Source organism: Grampus griseus, assembly GCF_964374135.1.
Source record: "Grampus griseus genome assembly, chromosome: 11".
NCBI classification, from domain to species: Eukaryota; Metazoa; Chordata; class Mammalia; order Artiodactyla; family Delphinidae; genus Grampus; species Grampus griseus.
In genome coordinates this window covers 37,624,725-37,640,718 of record NC_139005.1, presented here as the reverse complement: position 1 = coordinate 37,640,718, position 15,994 = coordinate 37,624,725, and the positions used below count along the sequence as shown (strand labels likewise).

At 36.7% G+C, this 15,994-nt stretch overlaps 1 protein-coding gene across 4 annotated transcripts in view; it reads left to right on the top strand.

Moving 5' to 3' along the window:
* The window catches only part of SLC38A4 (solute carrier family 38 member 4), a 69,112-nt gene extending 53,856 nt beyond the window's left edge, over nt 1-15,256 (top strand). For 3 of the 4 annotated variants that reach the window (XM_082667073.1, XM_082667071.1, XM_082667072.1), the window contains 5 exons: nt 373-473; nt 2,212-2,336; nt 9,366-9,510; nt 10,381-10,478; nt 11,977-15,255. In XM_082667073.1, coding sequence (XP_082523199.1) covers nt 373-473; nt 2,212-2,336; nt 9,366-9,510; nt 10,381-10,478; nt 11,977-12,078 — 571 coding nt within the window. In that variant the 3' untranslated portion in view covers nt 12,079-15,255. Of the gene's footprint in view, nt 1-372; nt 474-2,211; nt 2,337-9,365; nt 9,511-10,380; nt 10,479-11,811 lie in introns of all 4 variants that reach the window. The other variant, XM_082667074.1, reaches the window with a different exon arrangement.
* The last annotated feature ends 738 nt before the right edge of the window (nt 15,257-15,994 follow it).

Below are 15,994 nucleotides of genomic sequence, written 5' to 3'. Positions count from 1 at the left end.
TTCTGGTCCTCAAATCTATCTCACTATGAAATAGGAAGTCTTTCTACATTAGGAGCCAGTTTGACCTTTGTGCTAATTACATTCTTAAATAGTCAATAGACAAGCATACTTATCAACATAAAATAAACTGATCCTCATACAGGAAAATAGTCCTTTCTAAGACTAAAGAAGTAGCATTTAAGAAAAATGGAAACAAATCCTCCATAATTCCCTAAGGCAAATTTAAATAAACTGTGTTTCTGCACTAGAAATGTGGTTTTACAATGAGTAACACAGGCACACATTCTTTTATTATTTTTAAAATTTTAATTGTAAGTAGTGATATTTTCATCTGTTCAGAAAACCAAAGCTCGGTGTTCTTTTTCTTTTCAGTCGGTCCCGGAGGAAGATGCAAACAGTGTCAAATGTTTCCATCACGGGGATGCTCGTCATGTACCTGCTCGCTGCCCTCTTTGGTTACCTAACCTTTTACGGTAGGTCGCTCTGTCAAAGTCATTTTCTTTGTGCAAATCCTAGTTGGACTGATCATTAATCCGGGTAGGTATAATTCTTTTAATTACTCTCAATAAACAGCATGATCTGTAGACGGACATGCTCAATTATCATGCTATTTTAGTCTCATTTGACCTAAGAAAATGGAAACTGAACCAGGCTGCCTAACAGGTTATAATAATTTGTGAATTCACACATATTTTGTGAAAACCGTCCCTCTAATTTAATTATTTTCCTTAGGGGATAGAGGATATTTCTTTGGCTTGATTTTCTAAGCCATCTAAAGCTACATACATACTGTGAGAGTGAATCGGATTGCATGTTGTAAAGCTCTTTTAGTGGAATAACTACCTACCAAGCAAATGGCAGAAAAAGTACCAAGTCCTTGAGTTGGAACCTGCTTCTTGTTTACCAGTCAAGCCAAATCTGGGGGCTTAGAGCATTATACAAATTTTCTGGATTATCTCATTCCATTCTGTTATAGTGAATGGTTTCCTAAGAAAAAAGGGCATGACAGAATTCCTTTCGATCTGGGGACATACTATCAAAAAACAAAGTGACTGTGGCCACGTTTGATTATGCCAAAAACATATCCTCTGTGGCATCTTAACAGGACACAAAAGGAGCAGGATTGTTCTTCTCTTCGACGAAGCATGGCCCTACAGACAAATTTCAGGGAATCAAACATTAACACAAATCAATGTTATCAACATAAATATATTTTTAAAATAAGCCTCTCTAACATTTTGCATTATTTTTTCCCTGCTGACTTGGTAAATTAAATTGATTGCAAGACAAATTGGGTAGGAAGAGACTGGAGGGGGCACCATTTGCTTGTTTTTTTTTTTGGTTTTTTTTTTGACTAATATTTGGCTTTTAACCAAGCACTGATTTAGATTGGGCATTAACTCTTCGCTGGTTGTAAACTAATGAAAATTGGGTCAATGCCTTTGAAAGTATTTTTAACCCCCTTTGTCTGATTTTGAGGGGAGTAGTGGGAAAATCAGTGTACATCTGATTCTGTAAGCATTTCCTTGTCATTTATGCCTGGAATTCTGAAAGAAGTGTGTTTGCCAGGAGGGCAGCATCTTAATCTTATAGCGGTATTCATTGGGAGACCCTATAACAATCATACTAATTCATCTTTGTTACTTAATCAATGAGTCTCAACTCAGTGAGACAAACAAAAACTTGAAAAAGCCCAGAAGTATGTCTGTCAGTGTCGTGATGGAGTCATAATGGTTGCGTTTGAAAAAATGTTAAAGATCATTTGTCCTAGGGTTTCCATGCTGGGTTTGGAGAAGCTGCTTCGGGGCTCACTGGGCAGGTGAGGGTGGAGGGAGGTGGCAAGACGTGACGGACAGGCTGATGAGGCTTGGCTGTTTCATCCCTTTCAACCAGAAGACCTCAGCCTGTCCTCTGTTTTGTGGTGCTTCTGTATAGCAGAGAAAGATTTACCACAATGCAAATGACCTAGAGAAGAGCCTTAGCAATTTTATATTACCTCCTGCAACTTTACAAGCTTCAGGGCCCCTTTGTTCATTTGAACAAAGGTCATATAGCTCATAACCTAAGAGACAGGATAAAAACAGAGGTGTTTGGATTCCCAGACCTGGGTTCTTTCTACTATACTGTGTTCCTTCTATAAAACGTTGTCTTCGGGAAGCAGTGCCGATTTGACTACACCTAGTGAACTCATTCTCCTCTTCCTCTTTGCAGGAGAAGTTGAAGATGAATTGCTTCATGCTTACAGCAAAGTGTACACATTTGACACCCCTCTCCTCATGGTACGCCTGGCCGTCCTGGTGGCCGTAACGCTAACTGTGCCCATAGTGCTGTTCCCTGTAAGTATATGGCTTTGGTGAAAGAATCCTGCTTGACACCACAGATTAGTACATACGTTCTGACTTGATGTTGACTTAATTATAATGATATGCCCAGGAACATTATTTTTTTATATAGCAGTTTGAACCCACTTAAAATTGACTATGTAATATGTAGACAAAGCAAGTGTTCTTTTTATTTAAAAATATTTTGAAAATTATTTTTGGCTGCACTGCGTGGCTTGAGGGCTTATAGTTCCCGAACCAGGGATCCAATCCATGCCCTTGGCAGTGAAATAACAGAGTCCTAACCACTGGACTGACAGGAAATACTTGCTAGAGCAAGTATTTTTAAATGTTAAGTACTTTTGAAATGTAGGGGGAAAATCACAAAATTTATTTCTATGTATTTGTTTGTTTTACAGTTTTATTGAGGTTGAATTAATATTTTAACATCTTTATTAGAGTATAATTGCTTTACAATGGTGTGTCAGTTTCTACTTTATAACAAAGTGAATCAGTTATACATATACATATGTCCCCATATCTCTTCCCTCTTGCATCTCCCTCCCTCCCACCCTCCCTATCCCACCCCTCTATGTGGTCACAAAGCACAGAGCTGATCTCCCTGTGCTATGCAGCTGCTTCCCACTAGCTATCTATTTTACGTTTGGTAGTGTATATATGTCCATGCCACTCTCTCATTTTGTCCCAGCTTACCCTTCCCCCTCCCCGTATCCTCAAGTCCATTCTCTAGTAGGTCTGCATCTTTATTCCCATCTTGCCCCTAGGTTCTTCATGACCACTTTTTTTTTTTTTTAGATTCCATATACATGTGTTAGCATACAGTATTTGTTTTTCTCTTTCTGACTTACTTCACTCTGTATGACAGTCTCTAGGTCCATCCACCTCACTACAAATAACTCTGTTTCGTTCCTTTTTATGTCTGAGTAATATTCCATTGTATATACGTGCCACATCTTCTTTATCCATTCATCTGTTGATGGATACTTAGGTTGCTTCCATGTCCTGGCTATTGTAAATAGAGCTGCAATGAACATTTTGGTACATGACTCTTTTTGAATTATGTTTTTCTCAGGGTATATGCCCGGTAGTGGGATTGCTGGGTCGTATGGTAGTTCTATTTTTAGTTTTTTAAGGAACATCCATACTATTCTCCATAGTGGCTGTATCAATTTACCCTCCCACCAACAGTGCAAGAGGGTTCCCTTTTCTCCAACACCCTCTCCAGCATTCATTGTTTCTAGATTTTTTGATGACGGCCATTCTGACTGGTATGAGATGATATCTCATTGTAGTTTTGATTTGCATTTCTCTAATGATTAACGATGTTGAGCATCCTTTCATGTGTTTGTTGGCAATCTGTATATCTTCTTTGGAGAAATGTCTATTTAGGTTTTCTGCCCATTTTTGCATTGGGTTGTTTGTTTTTTTGATATTGAGCTGCATGAGTTGCTTGTATGTTTTGGAGATTAATCCTTTGTCAGTTGCTTCATTTGCAAAGATTTTCTCCCATTCTGAGGGCTGTCTTTTCATCTTGTTTGTGGTTTCCTTTGCTGTGCAAAATCACAGCAAGATCCTTTTTGACCCACCTCCTAGAGAAATGGAAATAAAAACAAAAAGAAACAAATGGCACCTAATGAAACTGAAATTAATTTTTAAGCTCAAATTCAAAAAAGCAGATCTTGAGCTTCTCTCTTGTGGATTAGTAGAAATGAGTAGGAATTCATATAACTTCTGAAATTGAAAGCTGAACCACATTAACTTTCAAATCATATTACATTTTCACCACAGTTCTGAAGGTATTTCATTTTCTCCCCCGATTTTATTGTGCTACCTAAGCATCCAGAAGTCACCTTATTTAATCTGATTTCTTGAAGGCTAATGAGGAGATTCATGTTAAGTAAGTTACACACTAGAACTAAATTTCTTGAAAAATAGTCATGTTATCCATCACATGTCTCTTCTTCTGCTGCCCCCAAGACTGACACACACCCTCTTGCCAGACTCGTACTAAGATGGTCCCTACATGGCATTTGCCATTGGCATCAGTTGTTCTAGGATCACAGAGCAGGGCTGGCCATGGAGACTTGGGCTGCATGAGTTAAAATCACCACCTGTGGGTAAACACAAGTCTGCACTTTCCTGCCAACTCTTCTACTTTCATAAGCACTGAATTTACCATTCATTTTAGGGGGAAAAATCAGTAGCCAGCACTGTCCTGCACAGAATGTTCCATACAGGGCCAAGCAGATGAGGACTGCTCATATAATGACACTGCGGTCACTTTAAATGCAGCTTGTGTGCTGAATTATTTTTTAGCACATTCCTTTTTCATGAGTGCATGAAATCAGATCCTTATTACTATGGTGGCCAAGAGTTTACTTTTAAATAATGTCTTGCCTCTCATATATCTGAAAGTATTTCAAATGTTATGCACTCATCTTTAGCCTAAAATCAGCTCCATTGTGGGGACAAGGCAGAAGACAGCTGTAGACAGAAAGGGTACCATAGGGTAAAATTTCCAAGCAAACAGCATTGCCAAGAAAAGAATATCTGGAACCCTTCTTTTTGTGTGTAAAGATATTACTGATTAAATTTTGGCATACAGTGGGCACTCATATCATTGTTGAATCAAAGCATTTTGTAAAAGAAAATGCTTCTGTATTGCTTTATTCATAAACCCTAAATACAGTGCTTTCAAGCCGTGGTCTCAAGAGATTAATGGACTTGGCTGTCGTTACTCAGCTAGTTGTTGATAGTTGAACTAATGCATTGCTCACAGCGTGACACTGATGGCTGCGGTCATGATAACACGAAATGAAAGTCAACCTTTCATTTAGTGATGACCATTTCACTTTGACATTAACAATCCAGGTTGTCCACAGAAATTCTTCCCTTGTATAACAGATCAGGCAGGTGGCATAAATCTGACCACCAGGAATGGCAACACATTTCCCATTAGTTGTATCTCCCATAGTAGTTTGGAAACATTTCCCATCCGATGCCCATTAAAACCAAAATTGACCATTAGAACCAAATTTCAGAAAACTAACTAACTGCTATCCTTCATTATGCATTTAAACTCAACATTAGCATTTATGAAACATCTTGAGTGTAATTCTGCCTCACCCCCTACAACGTTACATTGAGATGGTCTGTTTGATTGTCCACGTTTTCCCCTGGAGGTAAGCGGTGTGCACAGTGACTGGCACAAGATGAGCTCAACAAGGTTTGCTAAGGAAAATCGTCTCCAAATGAATCTTGCCCTTTCTTGAGGTGTATAAACTGCCCTTTCTAACAAAAGCATAGATTCGTCCCCTCACCAACATTTGCCAGTAACTTCAGTTTGGGTGAGGATCTTAGCTATTTGAACCAAGCCTCCATGGCTTTGATGGATGACATAAAGGTCATCCCTGTCCCAGTCAAGTGCCACAAGGCTACCTTCAGACACTTCTCTCCCAAAGTGATAGAAGTTGGTTGTGATGTATTTGTTTGTTTCTTACAGTTTAGAACCAAGATTTTCCATGTGTCCAATGCTGAGTCAAACAGCATGGTTTTCCTGACAAGTTTCTTTGAATTAAGAAAACTCTTGACTAATAAGTTTATTGACTTTGCTTTGGTATCCCCCCATACAAATAATAAAACAAACAAATAAAACCTAATATGCATTAGGTTTAATCTGGATTAAAATCTATCAGTTTTAGGTATTATTTTGTATTCTCCTATTTTCAACAAATATGTTGGTTCTTTTTCTTAAGAGCCCAAGAAGAGATGACAAGTGTTGCTGATGGTGGTGGTTGCTTTTTCCTTTTATCTCTCCATTTATTATCTTTCTTTTCTCCAGACAGGTTAGCTTTTTCCTTCTTAGAAAGTGCACAAAGCAAGTGCTTGAAGTGTTTATTGAACAATAAATAAATAAAGAGAATTAAGACTCTAGCTTTTTCACAAGCCACTCAACACTGTTTTGTCTTTCTTAGTAGTGGGAGGAGGTGATATGGAGTGGAATGTCTATTACGGGACTGCACCTCCTTCCCAAGGACGAATAATGCCATTTTCAGCTTCTGCTTCCCTTTATGCAGAAAATGCACACATTACCATGAAAAACAGAAACCCCAATAACCCTAATGTGTTTGTCAAGAACACACAGACTCAAATTCTACCTACTGCACCTTAAAAAAAAAAGAGATCGTGTCTCAGATTCTTTGGCTACTTCCTCTTCATTTTATTTTAGTAAAACCAATCTTTTCACTTATGTTGCCTTCAGACTTCCTGTTTTGAAGTGAATATAGATATAGGGCTAGAAATATGGCAGATGTTGCTATGAACTGGAATAGAACAGTAATGCAGAGGTATCTGCTACACCCTTGTCCTATGCAATCCTACTGAAGTATGGTTCACTTCTCAGCAACAGAATGGATTTTTTTTTAGAGTGCAAACTAAGGCTCCCGATTTCTACTCAACCTCCACGTTTCTGACCTCACATTGAGTCCCCACTTTAGAACACAGCACGTCCTAACAGGCTCCTGTTCAGAACGCTGTCTCTGGAAATAACAGAGGTTTTCTCTAGAACTGCATGGAACTTTTCTAGAATTATTCACGGGGCTGTGGCTGGGGACTTCCCCACGCGCAGCATCTGACCCACATTTCCAGGTTCTTATCAGTTTGTGTCAGAGAGAAAAGGGCACTGAGATAAGTGGGGCAGAAGGCAAGGCTTTCTGGGTAATAAGTCAGAGTCACCTCTATCTTGACACACAGGTAAACAGAGCTGCTGGGGACCTCGCGATCCCAGGCTCACTCCTCAAGGCAGCGTTTACACATGGAACGACTAGCAAGTTTCATTCTATTCTTTTCCACCAACTACCACCATCAGCAGCCTTCCATCTCCCTATTTGCCCTGTTGCCCATTTTAGGAATGCATTGGCAACTCTAAATGCCTTCAGTTCTGTTTGGGATTTTGTTACTCCTTATTCATTCTGAAGAGCAAGATTTCACCATTTACTTCAACCATTATTCCCGTAAACTTTCTATACTATTACATCATTAGACCAAATCTTAATCTTTCTGGGAGACATGAGACCTTAGGAAACTGCATTTATTTACATTCAGAGGCCCTGTACAGATAGGTTTGCCTCTAACTCAGCTTATAGAGTTAAAGGCATTATTTCAACAAAGGGCTAAAAAAGCACATACATGTGACCCCTGCCTGAAAATAACCTGTATTCTACTTGTTTATGCTATAAGTTTATCACTTTCAGACAAATAGATCCTTAAGCACTATGTATGAACCATAGAAAGCTTATTTTAAGCTTATTAAGTTTGGACAATATTGAATAAGCACTAATTGTAGGACATAATGGAGAATTTCCAAGCTGCTGGGGAAAACAAAATCAAACCATTTGTTTTCCTCAGTCTACTTTTCAGAGTGAGATTCATAATTTTCACTCATCCAAATTTTAAAATCCGTTACAAACAAACCATTTCCAGAGACTCTCTGGCCTTGCCATTCTGGAAGTGAAATTGCCTTTTAAACCTAAGCAGATGGCTTTAATTTTTGGTGTACTGGTATGAAGAGAATGTCACATTAGACACTGCAAGCAATTCAGCTCAAAGTTTTTGTCATTCATATGTGTGTTTCAAAATATATTTTACATTTTCTCTCTTTTAAGTGAATTCCCATCTCCACACCATTAAGAGACTTCAGAAGCAAAATTTTAAAGTGAAAATCAATCCTAGCATTTCTAAAAATGGGAAGTTCTAGCTTAACTCAAGTGCTCACTTATTGAAAAGGCAATAAATGAATTCCACTAAGTCCAAAAGTGTCCTCTAAAAGATTCCAAAGATAAGAATATTTCCAACTTTGTTAAGCTGTTCAAACATAAATGGCACTCCCTCCCTCTACCCACAAGGATCTTTTTATCCGGTTACATCAGGGTAACTTGAGCAGGTGCTACAACTGGAGCCTCTCTTGACCCTTCCCCTACTTATTTCAGCTGCTGAAATAGGGCTGAAATCTGTCAAGGATCTCAAAGGGAGGAAAAAGTTTTGCTCTGTTCAATTTAAGCCAACATTTATTGAGTGTCTCCTGCACGCAAGACACTAAGGTAGAAAGGAGGAATGTTAAGATTATTAGGTCTTGTTCTTTTCCTTTTGTGCATTTATAATCTATACTTGTGGGGAGGTGAAAGGAGTGAACGCAAAATATATCATATTTTTTAAAATATCAGGTGGCAAAAATGGTAAATCAAATGTAAAATTAAGAAACACCAGGTTTGTAAAAATTCTGTTCACAATCACATGCAAATAAATTCAGTGCTTGGCCTTCATACTTAATCCAGGCTGATGAGACATGATTAGAAATCAACAAGGGTTTTATTGTGTCTCTGAGTTATATATCTTATCTGTTCTTTTATCTCTTTCTGACTGAGATTATTTTCAAGAAAATAATTCTGAAAGCAGAGAAAGGGAGCACAAGATAGATCACCAAGGAAAATGCCACTTTCCCAAACATCAAAAATCAGCATCAAACTTACACAATATGAATGTACTTAATACCACTGGACTGGACATTTAAAAGTGACTAAGATGGTACATTTTATGTTATTTTTACTTTACTGAAATTTTTAAAATTTGAAAAAAAATCAGCATCAAGATCTTTTCTGGGAGAAAAAGGAAAAACAAAGAAAATGCTTTAGAGGGGTGAGAATATTTGAAATAGTAGATAAAGTTAAAAACAAAGCAGTGACAGGGGATAGAAATAAATTAGGAGTTTGGGATTAAAATATACACATTACTGTATATAAAATAAGTAACCAACAAGGACCTATTATATAGCACATGGAACCATACTCAGTATCTTGTAATAACCTATAATGGAAAAGAATCTGAAAGAGAAAAAAAAAATATATATATGTATAACTGAATCACTTTGCTATGCTCTTGAAACTAACACAACATTATAAATTAACTATACTTCAATTAAAAACAAAAACAAAGCAGTGACCTTGCCTTTGCACTTTCTTGCTGTAGATTCGTACATCAGTGATCACACTGTTATTTCCCAAAAGACCCTTCAGCTGGATAAGACATTTCCTGATTGCAGCCATACTTATTGCACTTAATAATGTTTTGGTCATCCTGGTGCCAACTATAAAATACATCTTTGGATTCATAGGTAAGTTTCAGAAAGGTTTTTATCTAATCAACTCAAGCTGTCCATAAATGGAGGGAGCCAGTGAAGGGAGGTCAAGCATCCCAGTCCATCTGAGGCTCACAGAATTCCTAGTAGTCCAGCTGGTCACCGTCCCTCCCTCCCAGGAAACACTGGACGTTATTCATGGGATCAGAAAATGTTAGTGCTAAAACCTACTTTATAGATCATCTAGTCTAGCTGCCTTTTCTGACAGACAAGGCAGCTGAGCCCCATAGAAGTCAAGTCATATACCTTGGAATGAACCCAGGATTTGGACCTAGGTCTTAACTCTGCATCAAAAAGAAGAAGGAAGATAGATTTTACCTACAGGATGCCCTCTTAGGTCTGTGAGTATCAGCTGAGCCTTAAAGGATGTCTTTGGAGGAAGAGGAGGTTGACTTTGTAAAGCGTATTATTTCCCTTAACTGGGTGGCCTTGTAATATATTTGATTTTCCATTCTGCTGATTTGAGGGTTTACTCACATTTTAAATACAATATAAAACTTTAAAAACTCAGGTGTAGGCAACTTGAAAAGTTAGAAGTGGATCAGAAGGGTGTGTGATGAGTTCAGCCTTCTTAGTATGTGTTTATATTACTAATTACCTATAAATTTGTAACATTCAGCCTTTTTGTTGTTTATTATATGTGATGTATACTTACTAGCCAGCTATGATGTTAGGTGCATTTAAATTTTATTTATAAACATACCTTCTTTGAATAAGCATCCATGAGCTTATAGAGCTTTTCGTGCTTTGATTAGGGTCGCTTTAGATTTGGTTTCTTTCAAGTGTATGCCCTTGGGTCTCTGCCCTGCTGAGTAAGACTTTGACCTGTCCGGTGTCTCTCCTCAGGGGCTTCTTCTGCCACTATGCTGATTTTCATTCTTCCAGCAGTTTTTTATCTTAAACTTGTCAAGAAAGAACCTCTTAGGTCACCCCAAAAGGTCGGGGTAAGTAAGGTTTGCAATCTCTCCCATTATAACTTGCTCTTTGACTACATAGAGTAAACCAGGAAATGCATGCACACAGTTCCAAAAAATGAATTGATGCACAAGAACCAAAAGTCAAAGATGGGCTGGAACTCTCTGGTGGAGAGAAAGGTGGCATGGATTTCTGTCACTCAGATGATTCCAGGGCTTCTTCTCTTCAAATATTAAATGTCTTGTGCTGAGTCCTTCCTACCTGTCAAATGCTAATGGAGTTTGCCCACAGGTTTCCATATATTCCAGTTTCCACCACCAAGCTATTGCTGCATTATCCACCGGAAATTATGCAGAAAGGAATTAGGCTCCCTAGCAGTGTGACAAAAAAATTTAAACATTTTGGTCATATTTGTTAGGTTTGTAAGGCCAAAAAAAAAAAAAAAAAAAATGTTGCTTCTGTTTTCCCCTCCTCGGTATCTTGTTGTTCCCTGGTGTGGACTAAGAAACAGAACCATTCGTTTTCCAGTTAATCTCTTACAGTATAATTTACAGTCTTATTAACCTGGGGAGTATATATTTCTTTCCCATGATAGTACTGCAAAAATCTATACTAGAAATAATTGTTTTTCCAATATTAAATATTATCAATGACTGCTTGATAAAGTCTTATATTAAGGCTTGAGTCTGACTGACTGACCCTGAATTTTGCCTGGGAATCATTCTCCTCTCTAGATGGTTCAGGGACTTTGGTATCAAAAGCTCCCCCCATCATCTTGCCCCATAATTTCCGCTCAATGTAGTCCATTCTGCTTGGACTTTTATAGCAGTGTGACCTTGGCAAATTACTTGTCTTTTTATTTTCAGTTTGACCAGATATAAAAGCGAGTAGAATTATCTACTAGATCCTTTCTAGTGAAATAAAAACTTTAGCTGCTCTTTCCTCATACGTAGAATTAGGAGATTGGTCTGTGTGGTAATATATAAGGCTCCTTCTAGTGTTAAAATTATGAAATATTTGAATGTAATTATATGTACATGTATATATATGTAATTACATACACACGCATACACTTTGAAGTTTTTTCAAGGAATATGAAACATGCATTATAGTAGGCTTTTGTTTTTGTTTGCTTTAAAAAATTTAATCATATCATACATACTACTCTTTTATAACCTGACCCTTTTCACCTAAAAGATTGTGAGCACTCCCTAGGTCATTAAATCTTTTTCTATTGCTTGATTTGTAATGATTACAGGGTGTTCCATCATTCTGATGTACCAAATCAATTAACCATTTTTCTATTTTGAACATTTGGGTTAAATCTCACTACTACTGTATTCACCCTCTTTCCCCAGCTAGGGTTCTAAATGGATTGAACTGCTAGGCATGGACATCTAAGCTATAAGGATAATACAATTCAATATGCAAATCAGATGGCTGCCTTAAGTAAGCAACTTATAAAAGCAAACTGTACTCAGGAAGTATAGTTTCTGTGTTCCCTGACAAGTTCTCTCTGACTTACAGGCTTTAATTTTCCTTGTGGTTGGAATCATCTTTATGATTGGAAGCATGGCACTCATTATAATTGACTGGATTTACAATCCCCCAAATTCCAAGCATCACTAACCCAAGGGAAAATACTGTATTTTCCTGTTGGAGGTAGTTGCAAACCCAAAGACTTTTGAGTTATCTCGATTGGAATGTTATTCACAGGAAATAACAGGAAGATTCCAAAGATGTTTACCAGCAATATCACCAGGCACCTGCAGAAGAGGAAATCATCATTTTCATCACAAATGGCTGTTTATGTGTTTAAAATCTGTGGTGCACACTTCTACCCAGGTTTTACAAGAGCAGTGTGAGATGATGTATTTTTGCTTCTGCACAAGCAGAATAAGGGTAGCTGCATGATAATACCCTCTTCCCTCTCCTCCCACCTTCTCCCCCCACAAAAGTACCAAATTCCTGTATTCTCAGAACATCAAACAAAAATGCCCTGGTGGCAAATCTATTACTATTTAACGCCTTCCCTCAATCTTGCACCAAATACTCTGGGTGTATTTAATAACAGAGGCAAAAGGCATGTTTTATGAACTGTCTCTGTACGGTACATGAGACACCAGGCTAGAACATCTTATGGTCAACGCTAAAGGAATATTTTGCCCATCCTGTTTGTGACATTGAATTAGTGACTTCTTCATTCAGTAGATCTTTTGTAAATGTTAAAACATCTTACGAAACATAGAGAGGGGCTTTATTTAAATTATAGAACAACAGCAAAACAATGCTTATATCTAAACTGTGTGTTCTGGAAGCATTTATCAATGGTATTCCCAATCCTCTTGTCATAGTTTTGTCACTGAACAATGCCCTCCCTCTCGTCTTCCATTCTCATTCAGAATTTTTAGAAGACCACGATTCATGTGGAGCTACACTACCCAGTATTGTTTGATACATTTTTATTTGATAAACATTCAGTGCAGGAAACTGTGATTGCTATATGTTTATGTATATAATCTTATTCTGTAGTCATCAGAATTTTAATGTATGGTACATTTGATTTTTATTTTTTACATGTGTAGTTTTCTCTCTTCACAGTCAAACATTTATATTATTGGGGATGAGAGTAGGGAATTAATTTGATGGGCTCAAAAATCCATGTGTACGTATCTGTTTATTGGGGATATATTAAATTTGAAATCTGAGTTATATAGTTCAGTAATGCTCTTCTTCAATGTTTACAATATTATCGTAATCATCTAGAAGAAAGTAAGTTCCCTATTTGCAAATAATTATCAATACTAAGGTTGTTCTTTTTTTTTTTTCTTTTCTTTTTTTTTTTTTTTTGTGCGGTACACGGGCTTCTCACTGTTGTGGCCGCTCCCGTTGCGGAGCACAGGCTCCGGACGCGCAGGCTCAACGGCCATGGCTCATGGGCTTAGCCGCTCCGCGGCATGTGGGATCTTCCCAGACCGGGGCACGAACCCGTGTCCCCTGCATCGGCAGGCGGACTCTCAACCACTGCACCACCAGGGAAGCCCTAAGGTTGTTCTTTTAATTTAGCAGGTCTAAAATAGGATTTCATTCAGTTTAGCTTGCACAGGTATTTGCTGACATTCATTTGCTATTTAATACAATATTGAGCAATTTTCTATAAAAATAAAAATGCTAACACTACAAAGAGATGCAAATGATTATTCTTGCTCACTTCTACAACATAGTTTCATGAAATGGATTTAAAATTAAGTACTCATTGCCTAGAATTTCTGGAGTTTGCTCCTTTTTTTTTTCTCAATCAGTATCAAGCACATTTATTGTATATTTTAGTAAAGCCAAGTATGAAATATAGGTATATATAAGTATGATAAAATTAAATCATATTTCAATAGTTTTTGCTGGAATGTGCCTTAAGTAAATATATATTTGTTTTCTGTATTATTTTCTAGAGTCATAATACTGTAAAATGGTGCACTTTGTTAAGGAAATTGAGCATTACTAGAAACTATCATAACTTCTGACATACTAGTATTGGAAAAAATTTGCCAAATAGCATTTTTAAGATATATTTCTATTTTCATTCATCTAAAGAGTGTATCAAAATAGAAAGTGAAAAAAGGTACCTTCTGAGTGTTAAAAAAAATGTTTGGTCTGAATGTATTTAAATGTAAATAACAAAGATTGATCCAAAAAATTGAAAAACTGTAAAATCTGTATATATTTTGAATGCTTTACATTTGAAATGACTGACTTGAAAATATCAACATGTTTAATTATATAAATATTCAAGAGCAATACTACAGTGCCAAATAATAAAGCACCATTTTTTTCTCACGGCCTTTTTCAGGATCATAGATCTCATAGACTGCAGGGCAGACATACATATGGCATCTTGTACTGGTTAATTTAGCCCCATTTAAAAACAGATGAAAACTTTATTTTCTTATTTCATTTATAAGATGGTTCAATGTATTGGGAGGCTTTTTTATTACAGGAAGTGTATATTGGTATATAATAAATGAACTTTTCAAATGACTATGATGCAATTTTCTTTCTATTGTTGAAGGCTGTGAATTATTTATACATGAAAAAACATTTTTAATCTAAATATTGTCTCTTTTATTTTGGTATATGTTCCATTTTTATTGTTACTCTTGACATATAACTAACATTTATAGCTTTCAAAAATATAGTTGCCATCTTATTTTGGCAAAATACACAGCTAATTCTAAATTGTTCTTATTTTATATCATCCTAGAACGAGTGTGGAAGAAATGACTCTTTATGGTGAATTAGGGAGAATTCATTTGGGATGGAAAAAGAGGGACTAGAAGAAAGATGAAAGTAGTAAAATAAAGACATGGAAGATTTGGGACAAGGGAAAGCAACATGGGAGTGATGAGGATTGGGTAGAAATGGACTAGTAGTGGGATTGACAGGTCATGTGCTAAGTTTATGCTTAACTTTCTAAGAAACTTCCAAGTAGGTCTCGAAGGTGGTTCCACCATTTTCATTTTCACCAGTAATACATACAAGTTCCAGTTGCTCCACATCCCTGCTGACATTTGACATTGTCTTTTGTACTTCAGAACCTTTCAAGTAGGTGTGAAATGTTATCTCATTGTGATTTTCATTTCCATTTCCCTGATGACTAGTGTTGGACACTTTTCATGTATTTAATAGCCATTCATCTATCCTTTTGTAAAGGGTCTGTTCAAATCTCTTGCTTATTTTTAAAATTAAGTTGTTTGTCTTTTTATTGTGTATTTGTCAGAGTTCTTTATGTATTCTGAATACATGTCCCCTGTCAAATTGCAAATATATTTTCCCAGTCTATGGCATGTTTACTCATTTTCCTAAAGGTGTTCTGCAATTCCTCTCTTACTGGGATAAGATTAATTGGAATGGTATTGTCATAATTAATTTTTAGATTTTCAAATTTGGAGGATAAGAGTCTTCTTTTCTTTCTCTCTCTTTTTTTTTATGTTGGTGTATTTTTGCCTTGTAGTTAGCTTTATTTAATGTATGCTAATTTAATTCTTCTTTTATACAGCTCTTTGATTAAAAACAACTTTTTCTAAGTCACTTTAAATCTTCATTAGGAGGCCCAGAACTACCTAGATAAGACCAGAACATCAAAAATCCTTTCTGGCTACTTGTAATCAACTTCATTAGCTTTCTGGCTACTTGTAATCAACTTCATTAGTTCTCTCATCCCTTGTTACAGGCACATATAGAGGAAACGAGAAATTATTTCATTTGGTTCTTACTTACCAGCTTGGAAGTTCTGCCATTTTCTCTGCATTTTCCTTCATGTGCAGAAGCAGTTTGCATAACCTTTGCTTCTGTAGCATGCATCTTCATGACTGTCTTTTCCCAATAAAAAAATTTGTACTAATTATTACTGTTGAAGAAACTGATTTTTTTTTAAAGTTTAAAAAAAACTTTACACCGCACACCAAAATGAAAAAATTCAATATGAAATCCAAAACATAACCAGGAGACATTTTAGGAAAAACTATTTGATAGCTGCATGTGAAAGTAG